The sequence below is a fragment of the Diadema setosum genome, chromosome 22, assembly GCF_964275005.1.
Source record: "Diadema setosum chromosome 22, eeDiaSeto1, whole genome shotgun sequence".
Lineage (NCBI taxonomy): Eukaryota > Metazoa > Echinodermata > Echinoidea > Diadematoida > Diadematidae > Diadema > Diadema setosum.
In genome coordinates, this window is record NC_092706.1 from 28640804 (window position 1) to 28661181 (window position 20378).

At 40.0% G+C, this 20378-nt stretch overlaps 1 protein-coding gene across 1 annotated transcript in view; it reads left to right on the plus strand.

Annotated features, from left to right (window-relative positions):
* The first annotated feature begins 1430 nt into the window (after positions 1–1430).
* The window catches only part of LOC140245017 (mannose-1-phosphate guanyltransferase alpha-A-like), a 28255-nt gene continuing 9307 nt past the window's right edge, over positions 1431–20378 (plus strand). Inside the window, exons 1-10 of the mRNA XM_072324608.1 lie at positions 1431–1578; positions 4252–4349; positions 6264–6367; positions 7209–7401; positions 7772–7831; positions 9002–9132; positions 10401–10529; positions 16626–16773; positions 17417–17509; positions 18530–18701. Of these exons, the coding sequence (XP_072180709.1) occupies positions 1539–1578; positions 4252–4349; positions 6264–6367; positions 7209–7401; positions 7772–7831; positions 9002–9132; positions 10401–10529; positions 16626–16773; positions 17417–17509; positions 18530–18701 (1168 nt within the window). The 5' untranslated portion in view covers positions 1431–1538. The remainder of the gene's footprint in view (positions 1579–4251; positions 4350–6263; positions 6368–7208; positions 7402–7771; positions 7832–9001; positions 9133–10400; positions 10530–16625; positions 16774–17416; positions 17510–18529; positions 18702–20378) is intronic.

Below are 20378 nucleotides of genomic sequence, written 5' to 3' on the forward strand. Positions count from 1 at the left end.
TTTTCTTATACAGAAACAGTGAAATATGCCCCATTTTGTGTTTTAAGCAAGGATCTATTATGTTACCGTTTCGCGGGCTTGTGCGAGAATATGTGTTTCGTTTCCTTGGTTTAGATAGTTACAATGTAAATTTGATATTAGTTTGCATAATGTTGGTGATACTGCATTTTTTTTTATGTAGTGTAAGATTGACGTTATTGTGTGCAATGTTTGTTTGAAAAGCAATTTGTCTTTGTATGATGTTTTGTTTTGTTTCTGTGAACATTTCTGTTTCTATGATATGAAATGGTACGAAATTCGAATAAAGAATTATAAAAAAAAAAACCCCAAAAACAAAATAGGCCTACTGTGTACTTTTGATGAACGCCATAATATCCAAACAAACCAGTACATTGTTGTATTGGTCACAGGCTCGGTAAAATGTCTTTTTAAAAACTTCCTTTAAAAAATACCATGACATTGCAGAATCCCCAAAACCTACCCACTCTAGCAGATCCAGATTCAGATCAAGGCTGGTATACGTGGAATGAACAAATATAAATAAATAAATGAATAAATAAATGAAAATCATTACTTTGCAACTATGACTGAGTGATATTCATCAGATTTTCAGTATGTGGAGATCACTAAGCCTTTTTTTTGTGTGTATGTATGTGTTTTGCTGAAAACATATTCAGTGAGATCTACCTTTAAATTCTCAATAGCTGGGAACTGATGGTACAGTGCAACAAAATGTCGAAATTGAATTAAAAACGAAGCTGTTAACCAGAATGACTAGATGAACATTTTCACATTCACGAGGAGCTGTTGATAGAACTTGTCTCTAAACTATATATTATCAACTCTACTGACGGAAATACACATCAGTAAGAAACTAAAGATAGACCTAAATTTTTAAGAAATTTGATAAGTTCAACATTTTGTGTCCATTATAATTATGTTCAAAACAGAAGATCTCTTTCCATACTAGTCCGGTGAAAAATACTGGCTTTGATAATGGGATTGCTTTACTGACATTTTATTCACATAGTTTCATTGTGTACAAGTTTGTTCGTTTTATTTTCTTGCAAAGTATACAAGTACAGTCAAACCTGTCTATAGCGGCCACCCAATTAATGGAGACGAGAAAAAGTGGCCGTTGTAGACGGGTGACCGCTAGTAGACAGGGTCGTGAACATGGTTTTCCTTGTGAGGGAATTGTGTTGAATAGTCGCATATACGGTAGGTGGCCGCTATAGACGATGGTCGCTGTAGACAGGTTTGACTGTTAAAATTGTTACGTACAAGACAGTTTAGTAGCAGAGCCGGTGCCGGTGATCAGTGTGCTCATCATCATTCGGGCTTTGAAGAAGACTAATTCGTCCACGTCAACACGGTTTTTGTGTGCATTATCTGCTTGCTTTTGGTTGGGTTGAAGTAGACTCTAGACGCTGCGACATCAACGAAAGCGACTCGATATTCAAGAACCTCGCCGAGCTAAGCATCGACTTCGTACTTCTTTCACCTAGAAAATCATTCCTCTTAACTGAGCTGCAATCATGTTGAAAGCAGTGATACTTATTGGAGGACCTCAAAAAGGTAATCAAAAGAAGCATAGATCTAGATAACGAGTATGTGAAAACTATTGTGTAGTCCCATACGTTAGAACTTGTGTGTTGTTATTGTCGGTAAATTTACCTACTAGACTATAGGCCCTACTTAAAAAAAGTTACATTTATTACAACACAACAGCAACTGATCTGCTGATCTGCTGTATAACATAGACACTAACTGGGCTGATCACTAAAGTATTCAATCACTTAATAAATCAGATAGGAAGTAATTTTACCCGCGCAACGACAGACAGACACAATGCATACAATGCATACGAAGCAGTATTTGTATTAGGGGTCCTAAATTTAAAATTACTATAAATTTATTTAAGTTAGACGTCTAAATTTACATTTAATCAGGTTGAATTTACTCTTACGACTCGAGGTTAAAATGCTAGCACGTTAAACTTAAACTAAAGATTAATGCTAAGCATTAGAAAAAAATGAAAGAAAATCCTCATTAACTAAGTTGTAGTACATGTAAATACACATAATTATTGTTAATATAAAAAAAAACCAAACCAACATGTATTTTGCTCATTCACTGGATTTACGTGCTTTTCAATGGGAAAATGGATGGTCGATTAAAATGATGAGCTCGCGCCAGTGTGCGGTAAAAAAAAATGTCACTTCTGTTTGTCACCGATAATTCTGAGCCCGGGATATGACAATCTGCGGTATTTTCTGCCTGGAGTAGAATAAAATTAAGGTGAAATTGAGGGATATTTTCTAAGATACTGTTGTACAAGCAAAGTATTTAATCAAAAAGTGGTCGATGAGTATAGGTCCAACTAAACTCCATTCATTATGCCACAACAAACCCTACATGTAATCCTCTAGTTCTTAGGACTTGGGAGTTCAGGCGTGCAGATTACGACCATGAGATAAATGAAGTTTGGATGAAACTGCATTATGTAATAATCATGTGTACCTGGTTAATATACCTGGTATGTTAACCAGGTATCGGTATGTAGGCCCTAATTAATACAACAGCCCACAGCACAGGACAGCCCTTTGCGATGACCACAACCCCCTGCATTGACTGCCTCTGCACTGGTAAATACGCTATGCAGTTGTGAATGTCGGTCCAGCTGTATCATGTATGCTCCGAGCATTTTGAAATTGCAATTTAAAAGAGAAGTAGACCAACACATGCATAATGATGGAATGCTGCCAAGAATTAACTGATACTCTTTTCTTCCAGACTCTATGCTTCACCAGGTGTAGGTGAGCACTAAAAAGTTTGGTAACTCACTGACTCCAGCAGTCATTGAGTAGCTGTGACTATATAATGCAGCAACATTCTTAAAGGACAAGTTCACCTTCATAGAAATGTGGGTTGAGTGAATGCAGCAATATACTGTACGAGCTGAAATTTTCGCGTACAGATATTTTTGCGAATTGCTACTTGGCGGACATTTTCATGTGTTGTTAATTTCGCTGTTACGAGAGTCTAACTGCACTTAGATATTTGCGCGTTGTTATTTTCGCGTGTTGTTATTTTCGCGGTTCAAAGGCGATTCGCGAAAATAAAACCACCGCAAAAATTTCAGCTCGTACAGTAGTAGAACACAGCAGTGAGAGTTTGAGGAAAATCGGACAATCCGTTCAAAAGTGATGAATTTGTGAAGTTTCTGCTCAGTCACGGCTGGATAAGAAGACTACCGTAGCTTGTGATGTCACATGTGTATAACGATATAAAGAAAGAATAAAGAAAATTCAACATATTTTCACTTTTCTCACATAACAAAAGAACGCTCGACTTCTCTCTTTCAGAAGGCAGGGGGAATAATATTACCCTTAACATACTGTACGTCAGTAACAAGTCGAAGAAATGTGCACTTTATTAAAAAAGTACAAGTTTTGTGAAATTCTCTTTTTATTTTCCTTATATCGTTGTACGCATGTGACATCATACACTGTAGTAGTCTTGTCATCCAGCAGTGACTGCGCAGATACATTAAAAATTCATAACTTTGGAATGGATTATCCGATTTTCCCCAAACTTTCACTGATGTGTTCTACTAATATTGTTGTATTCTCTCAATCCATATGTATATGTAGGTGGACTTGTCCTTTAAAATGATTAATTTAGCCCAGGACAAGATTTTACAAGTTTGCACTAACTATTTCAGTGAAAGTGATATCTGTCAGTAATATCACTTCAGCTGCAATGATTGAAACATACACAGGTGCTTTGTTTAAAGGGGATGGCTAGTAACCGATCAGTGGGAATCAGTAGGAATGCTGAGGGATGATTGTTCCAATCCTTGTGGGATTCATTTAAGAGTACATTATATATCTACTGTTGTGTGAAAATTATTTGCTTCAGAACGGTCTCATATTCAAGTAATGTGCAGATAAATGCCCCGTCACTGACCAGGCACGCTAACCTAGAAACATTAAACTGCACATTACTTGAATATGAGACCATTCTGAAGCAAATAATTTTCACACAACAATTACAGATATATAATGTACTCTTAAATGAATCCCACAAGAATTGGAACAATCATCCTCCAGCATTCCCACTGATTCCCACTGTTCAGTTACTAGCCTTCCCCTTTAAGTGTAAATGTGATTTCTATATGATTCACTAGTTTACTTGTCAATAAATCATTTATCTCATTCCCCCACTTTGCATGTGATTCAATGAAAGGTACTCGCTTTCGGCCACTATCCTTGGAACTTCCGAAGCCGTTGTTTCCTGTTGCTGGTTTTCCCATTATATACCACCACTTGGAGGCATGCAGCAAGGTAACAAATGCTTTTGTATGCATATGTATATATATATATTTCATTTTGTCTTTCATTCATTTTACATATTGGCCAAGGGAGAATTTTCCATTCTTATCCTGGCATTTGTGCAGTTTTCAATTACATGTGCTCAGATAGCAATATATACCAGCAATTCTCGCTATCCCCAATGACGTAAAAAGTACCCGGATGTGGTTTTTTCGTCAAGATTTAGTGCACTTGGTAGCAAGGGCACTTCCGGCGCGGAGCATAATTTGCACAACGCTAGCGTGCGCGTACGTGTACCCTACCTATAGCGCCGCACCGACCACGGATACTACTAGTAGTACAGTAGGCGGTACCGCCCGAGCAAGCGAGTGGCAAGGCCTGTCATACTCGTACACTGTAGTCGAGTCCCCGCCGGCGGCCGGCCTTGCATTAGCATGCGCCACTGCACGCATACAGCGCATAAGCTAACACATACCGGTACAGCGTACTGCTTGATCATGCGATCAATGTGCACATCACAGATCAGTCATCTCTGCATATGCTGAAAATATGCTGGAAAATATTCACCCACCTGGATGTCGTCATAGAATGCCCATCTTTTTTTTTATTTGTTCTCTGTCGAAATGTCGCGAACACAATCGGGAACGAACAGTGATCTCGAACTTATCCTGTCTCCGAAGCAACTTCTTCCAAGTAAGTACAGTACGTACAATGTACGTAGGCACTAGGCCTACTACCTAGTGCTACTACCAATACTAACGTTAGTAAGTCGCGCGTGCACGTAATGCGCTGTGGAGTCACCCACCAACTTCACCCACGCAGCCACGTCACGTCTCGCATGCCAGTAAGGGTCCTATTTCTGCAGATTTTTTTCATTTATTGTCGTGCGAACAACACATGGCAGCTTCGCAGCAACAACCAATAGTCGTATTAACAGCAATTTCGTAAGAATTGAGAAATTTTAAATCATATTAAAGCTGTAATTCAAGTCGAGAAAACAGGAAGTACACGCAGAATACGGTCGGTTGTGTGTGTAAATAGCATTAGTCACGTATCACGCGCGTACGAATGGAAGTGATTTTGCTACCGGACTATCCCATAATGCACCGTAAATGACGCTTAAATCAACATCCGGGTACTTTTTACGTCATTGGCAATAGCGAGAATTATGTAATGACAGTCTGTCAAAAGTCAAGAACTTAATCCATTCTCAGTTGGGTGCTTAAAGTCACACAGATTTTGATTTGGAAACATCAGGTGCAGTATGCACAGGGGTAAAGAAGACTTTATTCTCCCCTGGAGAGCATCAGTGAAAGGAATTTTTATTTGTTTTTATTTAAGCAGAATTGGTGGAAATGTCCAGAGCATTTTAGCGAAAGGCTTTAATAGTACTGTGATATCCAGTAAGGATTAAGGAAGTTGCAGCAGCAGAAATTTCAGTATTTTTGATAATGTAAATTTCAAGCCATTGGCAAATAAGTTCTGATATGAAGGTTCTGGGAATACAGAATCTGTGTCACTTTCTTTATAAATTCAACCAAACAATCAGCTCTTTTGTCATAGGGTTGCATATTATTGTATCATCCATGGTATAATATCCCCAATGATGTAAAAAAAAAAACAAACAAACAAAAACAAACAAACAAACAAACAAACAAACAAACAAACAAACAGACCTCTCATGAGATTGAGAAATGTAAAAAAAAGTGTGTAAATTCACAATAAAAAAATAAAGTGCATATATAGTGTGTGTATAATGTATGTATAACTGGCTGAATATTGCAAGAAATCGTCTTCTGACATGTTGCAAGTCTTGTTAGCACACCAGCGTCGTATGCAGCTGTTTACTCTACCCGGAAAGTATGATACTCTGCTAAAATGCTATTTGCAATTTTGTATTTAAATGTGATGTACTGTCCTTTACAGCTGCCAGACCTACAGGAAGTCATGCTAATAGGGACATACCAACCCACAGATTCCCTCAACAGATTCGTCGCTTCAACGCAGCGAGAATTCAAATTCAACGTAAGGTGAGTGGAACCTAATGTGAGGAGGGTTACAGACACTTCCACTGCGTTCAGATGAACCCCCACTTAGCGGGGAGTGTACCGTTTGTCAGGACTTTCCCCGGCAATCCCATCGTGTGAACGCTCGGTACGACATTCCTCGCTCCCCCCGGCAAGCTTGTCGAGCAACAAAATTCTGGCAGGGGACTGACTTTGTCTCTCGCGCAACTGTTTTCCTCAGAAGTGAGCATGCTCGATATGTTGTGGTGAAGTAGGCAATCTGGGGCTGTACACATTGCTATCGTATAAATTTGCAATCGGGCGCCCTACAGCACCACGTACGGTGACCTGCCACAGCTGAAACCACCAGCCATGATTTTGTCCTCCTTTTAGGGGGGGATTTCAGTGCATGTGTGGACAGTCGACCATAAAACTCTCCAAATTGTCCCCACAAAACGGTGGATCATCTGAACATAGGGTTTGTTAATGTCTGAGTTTCAGTGGGAGAATTACGTAATCCTTACAAGTTCTCATGCCTCCATTGTGCGTCTGTGGTAACCTGGCGTATTGTTAGAATGCATGCATACATCTCACATTAATGCATTATTCAGGAGGATGCATGGGTTTCTCTGGTACGTGTCCACTGAGTTGAGTCTCAGAAAAACTGGCAAGGTTAGGCAGTCACACCTTATTATCTGGCTCTCTCATTTTAGCCGAGTCTCTTCTAGTAGTTAAACAACAATGCAGCACACTTCATGTCAATATGGATGTGACATAATTTCACATACAATATCTCCGAAGGATTAATATAATTTATAATGCTTTCTGGTTTTTCGTCTCTCTATATATATGCCTTCTTCACTAGGTACCTACAAGAGTACACAGCCCTTGGAACGGCAGGCGGACTCTACCACTTTCGGGACCAGATCCTGACGGGCCAACCCAAGGCATTCCTGGTCTTCAATGGTGACATCTGCTGCAAGTTTCCCTTGGCTGAGATGTGGGCCTTCCATGAGCAGGTTGCTGAGGGTGTCCACTACACCATGCTGTCTACTGAGGTGGGTCACTGTACTTAATGTTCACTGGGGGAGGAGATGGGGGGCTGGTAGGAGTGTAGTATTGTTGATTTGTGTACATGTGTTAATGTATCATTGTGTGTAGTTTGTTTTGTTTCTTATACTGTGTTCTCCACAGACTGGTATTCATATAGAACTAACATACCATTCGTACATGTGTATATTACCACAGATTTTCAATAAACTTGATCTAACTTCAGTTATCAAAAGATTTGATATTGCATGTGGAAACGCACTATACACATTTTCTGTAATCATATCATTTCATTCCAGTCATTGATGACACTGTTTTTGTTCAATTGGAAAATGTTTTACGCTGTCTCTCCTTGTTTTCCGTCATTCAATGTGCCAGGCCACGAGAGACCAGAGCTTGTCCTATGGCTGTTTGGTGGAGAATGAAAACACGCATGAGGTAAGGTGCTCATCTCCAATGTATTACACTGATAGTGGGTGATAATAATAATACTGCTGACAATAATTGTGATGATGATGATGGTGATGATGGTGATGATGATGGTGATGATGGTGATGATGGTGATAATGATGATGATGATGGTGATGGTGATGATGGTGATGATGATGGTGATGATGATGATGGTGGTGATGATGATGATGATGGTGATGATGATGGTGATGATGGTGGTGATGATGATGATGGTGGTGATGATGATGATGATGATGGTGATGATGATGGTGATGATGATGATGATGGTGATGATGATGGTGATGATGATGATGGTGGTGATGATGATGGTGATGATGATGATGATGGTGATGATGGTGGTGATGATGGTGATGATAATGATAGTGGTGATGATGATGATGATGCAGATAATGATACAGTCTTTGTCATCCAGGGTAGCCTCCTTGAGAGTTATCACTGCTCTAGTGAAGGGTCCTGCCATAAAACCGTAGTGTTGCCAGGTACCCATTGATACACCAGGGTAGAGAGGGACATGATGCTTATAGCAGTCTTGTCCAAGAGTGTAGGCACTTGATGGGATTTGAACTCGGGACCTCCAATGAAAACTCGGGGAGTTCTACCCACTCTGCTGCAGTGTCCCCACAAATTCGCTCAACACCTCTAAAATACAGCGACAGTCCTTCACGACCCTAGATTCTAGAAAGTAAATCTGATGAAGGAGTTTGGTATCCAACAAATGAATGTGCATCACATTGCAGGTTTTTCTGAGCATCTAAGTTATTAAGTTTGCTCCCAATTTCAACGTACTACCTGGTGGAGAGAAAGGGGGGTGCATGGGGAGAAATGGCTGTGGTCTCAATATTCACAGATCAATAATAGGCATTAAAACAGCAGTATGACTCCTGTGAGTTTATATGAACCTTGAATTATGCAAGTGTATGTGAATGTTACTCAATATATCGCCACATGAAATATTAGGCTAAATCCCAAATTCTACTTTAGTTCATTTGTTCACAAGCATTACAGACAGAAAATACTGATGATTTGAGAGGAAAAGGAATGTATTGACGTGATTGACAGAACTGTGGAGAAGTGATGTCTGCACTCACTACAACAAGCCAAATGTTTACATGACAATTTTCTGATTTTGTGCAACAGGTGATGCATTATGTCGAGAAACCTCAGACGTTTGTCAGTTCCGTCATCAACTGTGGACTGTACATCCTGCAGCCTGAGATCTTTAAGCACATTGGAAAGGCCTTCCAGCAAAACCAGGATGAGGTCTTCAAGTGAGTAGTCTCTCTGGGAATAACTGACTGACCTTTGTGCCTATTAAACAATCTTGATCGCTTGCATGTATTTAAAAAACAGAAAGAAAAATGCTATATTCCAATTTGCCCAGGATCAAATTGTGCTTGGGTGTGTAGCATTTGCTTTTAATCTTGATAATGGGTGTTGTGCTGATTACAGTGGTATGATTTTTTGTCATTTTATCTGATTTTCTGATTTTTTGCCGAAAGGTGTTTAAAAATTTGCTTTGCTAACCTCTAGTACTACTTATTTGTCTTCTTTCACAAGCATGATACACAAATATGCTATGGTGTAGCAATTTACAAAACATGCACACAAACACATTTTTTTTTTTTTCAGTAGTATTCATTAGATCCCACTCAAGTGATACCGGAGACAGTAATTTACACTGGGATAACTGTACAAAGTGACAATATTACATGATTTGGTCATTATTATAAAATTTAAAATGACAAACAAAAATATGTCCTTTTCTGTTTACCCGTAGTATTTTTGCACAGTAAAAGTACATGTGGAAATCAATCGATATATATACATTGTATAACATACTTTATTTCCTCACAAATCAAAGCATGTAATAAACAATCCTAGGTTACTACCTGCTCACAGACAGGTAAGTACAAGGATAAAGAGAATACGATGGACCATTACAGCACAGTTGACAAGGACACAAATATATTCATACATTTACAAACGAACATAATACATTTGATCAGCTGTTTCAGGACAAAAATGAATATTAAAGGGACTGTACAGTACTCGGTGAGGTGGGGATTCATGTTTTGAACATTCCTAAGTGAGATAATGAGAAACCTCTTATGAAATATGAAAGAGCATGTAATTTCAAGAAGGATTCAACGTTTATTTGATGAAAATTGGCCCTGAAATGGCTGAGTGAGATATCCAAAAAAGCGATCCTAATAAAACTGACAGGCTATGACTTTTATTAGGATCTCTTTGTTTTTCATTGTTTTTAGATATCAGTCATTTCAAAACCGATTTTCATCAAACAAACTTTTGATCCCCCTTAGAATTGTATGCTCTTTAACATTTCATGGAGTGGTTTCTAAATATCTCGCAAAATGTTACAAGCTGAATCCTCACCTCAACCAGTACTGTACAGTCCCTTTAATGACTGAAGAACATGCACACGTGTACACACCCACACAAACCCATACATATGTGCTGTATTGATAAAGGATTGTAAGTGTATGTCTATCAGGTGTATTTTGTCTTTCTCCTACAGTGGGGATCCCCTCTTTCCATCCAAGGACACAATAAGACTGGAGCAAGACATCCTTGCGCCCCTGGCCAGCACAGGGCAACTCTTCACCTACAAGACCAACAATTTCTGGAGCCAGATAAAATCAGCAGGGTAAGACAAGACATCATGTTACAATCATAAATTATATCGTCACTGGGGTGACAAGACCTTGTATCTACAAAATGTGAAATGTTCAGGAGAGCAAAAAAACAAAAAACAAAAAACATAGCAGCCAAAGCACTTTATCAAACGAGATAGCCTGTCCTTTGACATGCCATGGAGGCTTCATTTTTTGGAGTAAGACAGCTAGGACTTGGACAGGACACCACTTAACCCTAACTTACCTGGGCTATTTAGCAAGCTTGAATTCCTGGGGGGGGGGCCATTATGGCCCCCCCTTCAGATCTCGGCCGTTGATCGCGCGATCGCCGCAAAATTTTGCATGAACATAAAGCCGGATGTAATCTACAAGACTGTTAAGTTCAATTTTCAAAAAATTTGCAGTTTTTATTTTAAATTAATTAATTATGCAAATATATGCAAAAAAACTCATTTTCGTCTATAATTGGCTTATAAAAGCTTATGGAATGCTGATTTTTGTTTTAAATTTTCCTAGTGACATTCCGAACATTTGTACGTAAAAAGAAAATCAGTATCAAAATTAATTTCCTATGTTTTCTATTGTTTTATCATTTTTTAATGTATTTCCTTGTTTTTTCGAACTTTTGTTTTTGTTGTTTTTTTCAGCAGAATTTGTCATACACATCTTTAGAAGCATAGCTATACTAAAATACATTTATTTCAGCCATTAAAATTAAAAATATGAATCTTTATATGAATTAATTGAAAAAACACAATTTGTATTGACTTTGTACACAAAATCACGTTTTTGAGCAATTTTGGGGTGGACGAACATTTTTTGAAGGGGCGTGGCTTCGGAACGGTATGCCCGGTCGCGACAAATTTGGTCTCAAAAGTTGCGCGAGACTTGAAAGTAAAAAGTCAGTGAGCGGCGCGGTCAAAAAATTTTGCGTGGCGGAATGGTCGCGGAATTTGTCGAGGGGGGGGCCATTATGGCCCCCCCCCAGGTAAGTTAGGGTTAACTGATTATCTGACCATTAATCCAAAAAAGTTATTTACATTAAAGACACCCAGTCGCGAGGATACATGGACATATTTCAGCCGCGGGCGGCAGCACGTAAACTCGCTTCCGAAGTTGCTACGAAGCGAAATGTGTGTGTGCGCAAGACATCCCTAAAGCAATGTATCGCGCTATAATATCTCGTTTGCTCGCTTGATTGATCTGAGCGCGGGGAGTACGTTTTGTGTAATGTGAATTGAATGTATGGTATACTGTATGTACTGTGTGATGCAATGTTCGCATGAGCTATAGTAGCTAGCTGCCTATACTTGTACGACTACAGTGTACGCCTTCTCTTCATCGCACCGTCGATCGTCGTCAGTCGTTAACTACACTGTAATCGTCAGATCAGATTATATATAGGTAGGGTGGCCATCATGGACGATGACACATCGTCATGGGTAGCGGATATTACCGCCGAGTTGTCCATTCTGAACGCGGACGATTGGGTCGGAGACCCTGTGTTTTGTGTAGCCCTACTACATACAGTATCGACCACCCTTATTGAAACCGACCGCGTATAATTCGCGCACTGAACACTTTATTACGCACTTCTCTGCGCGCAAAGCACATAAAAATGGATTGGCTTTGAATGTAGATGAGGATGGTGTGGGAAAACGCGATAATTCATTGTTCAGTAATGGTTTTAATCAAGGACAAAATTTCGAATGAATATTTTCACCGAATCGTAATGACAGCACAATGTAATGTCTATGGAAGTTTCTAAAAGGCTTCTAAAAAGCTTCGTACAACACGGTGTTCAATACAACTCGGTTTGCGTGCATTGTCAATGCAAAAACAGCGGTCGATCCTATTAACGCGATTTACCGCGGGGAGCTGAAACGAGGCCACGCAAGTTCGTCGGCGATATTTTTGCACTGAAACTTCGAATCGAAAACGGAACAACGGCATTTGATAGAGCTGGATTTTCTCAATCACGTAGGTCAAGTTTTTTTACGTGAATTTCAGTGTTAAATATTCTTATCAAGCAGATAAACATTAGGCGGTCGATTAGTAGTAGGTCCAACCATACTTGCCCTGGCGTGTGTAAATTCAGGACGGGGAAGCGACTGTGCCCGTGCAGGGCCAACGGCCACAGTTGCGCACTGCACAGTGTATGTAACTGTGGCCGTGATAGAAGGGGGCCGTGCACCAACCGACATACCTTCAAGTCGAAGTAGGGCCTAAAGTAGAATCTATTATTGTTAGATCTATCATCTTTGAACCTTTAGTTCCCCTGTTTAAACGTTAGAGTTCTACCAGATCTATTGGGTTAGACTACATGTATGATGGAGCTTGCGATAGATCTATTCATTTTTTTAAAAATTTATTTGCAAATCCTAAATCATATTCTTGGGGAATTTGCATAACATGATTGATATGAAAAACTTCTCATTTAATGGGACTAATGACATTAAACTGACCCAGCAAATGTCATTTCAATTACGGCATTATCATAATTTGACATAAATGAGAACGCGGAATTATACATAGAAAAATAGGCCTACTTGTCGATCAAACGCAAATGCCCTAAAGTTACTGATACTAGATTAGAAAAAAGTCATTCCACTTCAATCACTGATTCATGTGTAGACTTCTACTTACACACAATCTGGATCTGGATTCCTTGAAGTTGTTGACTTGGCCAGCTGGGGTTGCTTGATTGGCGTAAGCCGTGGCAACACAATTCCACCGTGCATGTCGTAACACGAATTTGCACATTCTAAATAAAAATTCCTGCAAAACTGTTCATGCAACTCCAGCAAGTGGAAAGCAAAATTTTCATCGGCACGCTGACGCTGAAGCCTCCCCCTCTGGTCTCTTAATTGTCCTCCAGCTAAGAACACGTCTCTCTGCGTTCTCCACTCGTCGATAGCGTCAAACAAGTAGATACGTTGCCTCGAGTTGGACGGCTGTTTGATCTCCATTGTGAGGTTTCATTACTAAACCAAAGCCAAGGCTAAGCCGAAACAGTACAGCACTTTTTATTGCAAACAGTACTCGCATACCACACACAATATTGATACTGACATACCGGTACCGACGACTTTCTGTCAACTTTGTTATGTTACGATCCGGCCCAACGTACTGTAAGCTGTACGTATAACACATGCAGCTGACGCAGCAGACAACATTGCAAGATGAGATCATAACAACCTGCCATATGGCCATATGCATTGCAACTTGCTATACATGAAGCTTAGAGTTTTAATATTTCTTCATCAAAGCATATTTATAAATACCAAATATTAAACAACGTAATATATGAATAATTTATGATATCGTTATATAATATTTTCAGACATTTTTAAATATTATTGCCTAGATTGCTGAAATTGGCACCATAGTGCATATAAACAGAGACTGGAGCCAGATACGTACGTACGTACACCCGACAGCTCTCACTACTTGTTGTGTCGCGGACCGGGAGAGATTTTCATGCGCATGGCTGTTGTGCGGTTTTGTGCATGCACCCATTCGGCCCCATTCGGTAGGTATTCGAGCGTCCATGTTGAAATTACAGTGGACAGCTCGCACGGCGCTCGTGCCCCATCAGGTTTTCGCTGGTGCGCTGCGTAGCGTCGCGTTCGGCATTCGGTACGTACGGGGGTACAATAACGGGAGGAGCAGCTTGTCGTGCTTTTCTACTGAGCTGCGAATCGCCTGCGACGACCGGCTGCCTTTAAAAGTTCAGATACAAGGTCTTGTCACCCCAACGCCAATACGGAATATTTCTGAAAAGAGAAATTCTTTGTGTGACAGATGACATCCTAAAGAAAACCAGAATAATATATTATTCCAAATTATACAACAACTAAAAAGATTTGAGCTATCTGATTAACCCGTTGAGGACAAGTCCCGAGTATACTTGGGCAATACTTGGGCAAGCTCCTATGGAGAATACGTGTTGTAGCAAAATCAAACTATCCTCAACAGGTTAATTGACTGCTCGTCATGTGACATACAGTTGAAGTACCATTGCACACTATTGCTGTTGAACTTGCAATTGTAATAGTTGATCAGATGTGGATATTGCGCTGTGACATCACCCATTTACATTTTCTGCCATGATAGGCTCATAATGAACTCAAAGTATTGTACCATTGCATGCCTCTGATGTCACAGTATACAGACTTTTGCTGTGCACACTCATTCACTCATTTACTGTCAATAATTTCAACCAATCGCTTTCCCATACAACTCTGTACAATTCTCAGTATCGCCAATACCTAGGTGCCATTCGCAGAGCAGCATTTTAGATGCATTATGGGATAGCTCTGGGGACAAACTTGCCCCGGTTTTGGCTGCATATGCACTCGGGTCTCGTTCTGTCTTTATCCATGGGTATTTTTAGCTCACCTGAGCCAAAGGCTCAAGTGAGCTATTGCGATCGCCCTTCGTCCGGCGTCCGTCGTGCGTCGTGCGTCGTCCGTCGTGCGTAAACTTTTTACATTTTCATCTTCTTCTTGAAAACCCCAAGACCGATTTTCATCAAACTTGGCAGGTAGCATCCCTAGGGGGTTAGGAACTCAATTTGTTAAAATGGGCACCATGCCCCACCCAGGGGGCCCCCAAGGGGGCCCAACCCCCCCAAAATTAAGGAATCTGTAAAAATCTTCCACTCTAGAACCAGAAGTGATAGAGCTAAGTTAATACTATGAGTTAGTACATTGATGACTATAGTTTCAAGTTTGTTCATGGCAGAATCAGGGGTGCCCTCCTTGGGACCCAGGGGAGGGGGGGGGGGGGGTGGGAAGGGGTCCTAGTGGGGCCTAAATTGTACATTTTCATCTTCTTCTTGAGAACCCCATGACCCATTTTCACCAAACTTGGCAGGTAGCATCCCTAGGGGGTTAGGATCTCATTTTGTTAAAATGGGCACCATGCCCCACCCAGGGGGCCCCCAGGGGGGCCCAAACCCCCCCCCCAAAAAAAAAAAAAAAAAAAAATGAAGGAATCTTTAAAAATCTTCTCTAAGATAAGCTAAGATAATACTATGAGTGAGTACATTAATGACTGTAGTTTCAAGTTTGTTCATGGCAGATCCAGGGGTGCCCCTCTTGGGGGTGGGGGTTGGGAAGGTCCAAATGGGGGCCTGAATTGTACATTTTCATCTTCTTCCTGAAAACCTCATGATGGATTTTCGTCAAACTTGGCAGGTAGCATCCCTAGGGGGTCAGGATCTCAATTTATCAAAGTGGGCACCATGCCCCACCCAGTGGGCCCCAGGGGGCCCAACCCCCCCCCCCCCAAAATGAAGGAATCTTTAAAAATCTTCTCTAAGATAAGCTAAGATAATACTATGAGTGAGTACATTAATGACTGTAGTTTCAAGTTTGTTCATAGCAGATCCAGGGGTGCCCCTCTTGGGGGCAGGGGGGGGGGGGGGTTGGGAAGGTCCAAATGGGGGCCTGAATTGTACATTTTCATCTTCTTCCTGAAAACCTCATGATGGATTTTCGTCAAACTTGGCAGGTAGCATCCCTAGGGGGTCAGGATCTCAATTTATCAAAGTGGGCACCATGCCCCACCCAGTAGGCCCCAGGGGGCCCCAATGCCCCCAAATAAAGGAATCTTTAAAAATTTTGGCCCTTATTGTACATTTTAATGTTATACTTGAGAATGCCTGGTCAAATTTTAGTAAAGCTGTTAATAATTTAGATTAGTGACTGCGTGAAAGGTGAACTTGCGATACTCAGGTGAGCGCTAGACCCGCGGGTCTCTTGTTTGTTGAAGATTTCTGCGCTTTCCATCATGTGACCAGCACATTGAAGCCTTGCAGTTGTGAACCATGACTCCAGTGACCACAAATCAGTAAGATTTAGAAACTTTCAACTCTTTAAAGCTGAATTATAGCCAAGAATCTGTGACAGGGCTCTTCAGCGTGCGCAGAAGTTTTCTACGCATTGGCAATACCGAGAATTGTACCACTATTTGCCTTTCATGAAAAATGGATGCCATTTACATATTGTATTTTAAATCGGCATAGACTATATTATGTTATTCTATGAAGTTTGTGTATTAGAATAGAGTATGATTGACAATCACATGTTTTGCCTGTCTAGGTCAGCAATCTATGCCAACAGACTCTACCTAAGCCTGTACCATGAGACACATCCAGATCGGCTGGCAAAGAACGATTTGGAGACCGGTCCAGAAATACGAGGTGACGTCTACATTCACCCCACAGCAACCGTAGATCCATCATCGACAGTGAGTTGAACAAACTACATGTATGCGCACATTCAATATCCATATCGCTCTTTTCCTGCAAAGATGTAAAGACGACTTGTAGAAATTAATCAAGTTGAGGAATGAAAACCCAGTAAACGTGATGATACTGAATGTCTGTGGATGAGATATCTTAATATTAATTGCTTTACATAAATACTGGTCGGCGATTGGTCGTAATGCAGTCGCGTGACTAGTGCAGTCAGGTTCAAAGGCGTTATATTGCGAGCAGTGACGTCATATCCGGTAATATGATTTCAGAATTTGATTGGCTGCCGACAGGGCTAGAATGAAATGTTATGTATTTATGTAGACCATATGATGTAACATGACTATTGTAATAATTTTAATACTTGACAGTCCCTTGGGAGTTATATTTTCCCTCAGCTTGTTTTCTTTTGTTATGCCATTGGCTATGCAAAGTTTAAAATTAAGTTACTCATACCTTGCAATGTACTCAGTAAATTTACTTTGTGAGGCTATATATTGCTGGCACATGGTACAAGCTAACAAAGAACTCTTACTTCTAGTCTTTTGCGTGTAGAGATGGTATGCTTGAAGCATATGTACCGGTTAATCCTGTTACTCACACCCTTGAGTTTTGTTTCGATTTTGTCTCTCCTAGTTGGGTCCAAATGTGACAGTAGGACCGAATGTAACCATCGGAGCTGGTGTCAGGGTACGAGAGTCGATTATCTTGGAGGGTGCTACATTACAGGTTAGCAATTACACTACTGTCATACTGGACTGTTGCAAATGTTTGCTTCCTTATACTGTATGTTTATATTTTGCGAATTTCATTTAACACCTTTAAACTGCGAAATAGCAATGTGAAAAAAAAAAAAAAAAAAAATATATATATATATATATGCCATACCAGTACTGGATCGCACACAACTAGTAACTATATTGTGAGTCCAGCACACTTTGTGGGCCATGACAGCAAAGTAGCGATATTGACAACAACATGCTAGTACAATAATTTAAATGCAGAACACACTACTTGTTTATGTACAGGAAATCACCAAGTGAAAACATTTGGTAAGAGTATAATTGCTTGTTGCTCATTCGTATAGATTTAGATATTTCTTGAAAGGTGAAGTAATGGTTACTAGACCTTTGCAACTGTGAAATTAACAACACACAAAAATGTGACAAGGAGCAATTCATGGAAATATTTGTATGCAAAAATTTCAGCTTGTACAGTATTTTTTTTTTTCTTAGTGCCTTTTCTCACCAGATACGAATGGACACATGTACATTTTAGTTGTGGTAGTTATAGTAACACCACACATGCTTAATACTGCTTGATACATGTGGAGATCTAGTTCTCAATTTACAGCAAATCTAATGGATGAAAATGAGGTGACTTGAGTGTGTGTGTAAATTTACAGGGAAACAGGAATTGCATAATTGATGGATTCTCAAAATGTTTGTGCTAAACTGGATAGTGTTTGACTTGAAAGCAATGAAGCAGCTTTGGCTTGTGGTATTCAATTGGAAACATCCACTAAATCCTTACTGAATTTCTGGGGTAAGCTTTGTAAAAAAAATGAGGAAATCTTCACAGGTTTATATGAGATCAAAAGAAGTCACATAGTGCATTGCACAGACAATCACCAAAATATGTGCCCCATACTGACAGGCCGTGACAAATGTTAATCTCATCAAAAGTTTATTTGTCTTATATTGTTGGCATGCAGAAATTGTAACTCTTGTTGTTCTTTCCCGATTCCAGGACCACTGCTGTATTCTGCACAGCATCATTGGCTGGAACAGCATGGTTGGGGCCTGGTCTAGGGTGGAGGGCACTCCAAACGACCCCAACCCAAACTTGGACCATGCCAAGATCGACAGTGGCACGCTGTTCAACGAGGAAGGCAAACTCAACCCTTCCATAACCATTCTGGGTAAGTGTCATCCCTGTTGGACCTATTCGACAAGGCAGAAATATATGCATATGTGCTCAGGTATATGAGTTCTACTCCTTGAGGCCCAGAGCAGTTTTGAAAAGGTCATGGGAAACACATTGAAAGCAAAAGTATGTGTGAAAACCCTAAGTTGTGAAGAATTCATGTAAGCATGTAAACAAACAAGGTTTAATAAGGAATGAAGGTGGCCATAAACCTAGTATATTTCTGCAATAGAATTTATAAAGTGGATTATGCTGCTACTATATTTCCACATGCTGAGATTATGTGTATTTGTTGGCCCCTGTATGCACACATGGTCTTAAGCCAGTGTTGGTGCTTTTACCTTCATTCATTGGTCAACAAGATAGAAGGGGTACTGGAAATTAGGGTATGGCATAATCAGCAAGAGAGAAAAATAAAATGAAATTTTCTACACCAGGTAGATGTTAGATACATCTTTTATGTCATACTCACACTGTGACTATAAAACAGATGTTTTTAAAAATTCTTACCCCCTTTCTCCTTTCGTTCACTGAAGACGTAATTTTCTGAACATTTCCAAGCAACACAACCTGATCGTGCACACTAATCCCTCCGAAGCAAAGCTTTCCTTTCTTACATCCTGTGGGCTTGCAAAAAGAATCTAATACTGGGTGATTCATATATGCTGAGATTCTGTCAATCATGACTTCATATCTGTGGGATGCTCGTGAGAATCTTGCTTCTATATGGCGCTGAATGATCATGCAGTAGTCATTTCATTTCTATTTAACCCATTGAAGATGATTTCATTCTGTCATATCACATGTTTTTCTTTATACCAGCCTTCAGTTTCCTCATGGCTGAGCCTGCTTGGGTTAAAGGGATCTACAGTTTTGTTTGAGACCTAATTTCAGGTTTCTAACATTTTTTGGTGAGATAATGAGAAACCTCTTATGAAATATGAAAGAGCATGTAATTCTATGAGGAATTTAACGTTTATTTGATGAAAATTGGTTTTGAAATGGCTGAGATATCCAAAAAAGAGTGATTCTAATGAAGTGTGGGACCCACACTTTATTACGATTGCTTTGTTTTACTTTGTTTTTGGATGTTTCAGTCATTCCAAACCTGATTTTCGTCAAATAAACTTTGAATTCCTCTTAAAATGGTATGCTCTGTACTATATCATAAGTGTTTTCTTGGTATCTCGCAAAAAGTTAAAAGCCCAATTCTCATCTCCACCAATACTCTACCATCCCTTTAACAATTATTCCAAATACTGTAGATACAGAGAATTTTGTGGCATGGAAGTTTCTGCCAATCTTGCACTTGACTGATCTTGTGCAAGAGTATTTAAGTATTAACATGCAAATGTGTCTGGGAAATATCTGATATTTACAGAAATTCTCTCATCTTTGACATGATGGATAAGTGATGTTCTCTGAAATTGGGCCGGAGTGACAAAAAGACTGACCATAAAGTTTGCAGTTCATGCAGCAGCAGTCAAAATGGTGTGAATAGTATATCACATTCAACATCAGAGAAGGGGTATGGCATGGCTGCTGTATGGGATGTATTGTTTGTTATACCAGGGCTTGACACTAACGGTGGCCCGGTGGCCTGGGGCCAACAAAAACGCACGTCGGGCCACCAAAATTTCAGAAATGAAGAATTTGGTGGCCTGATCAGGCC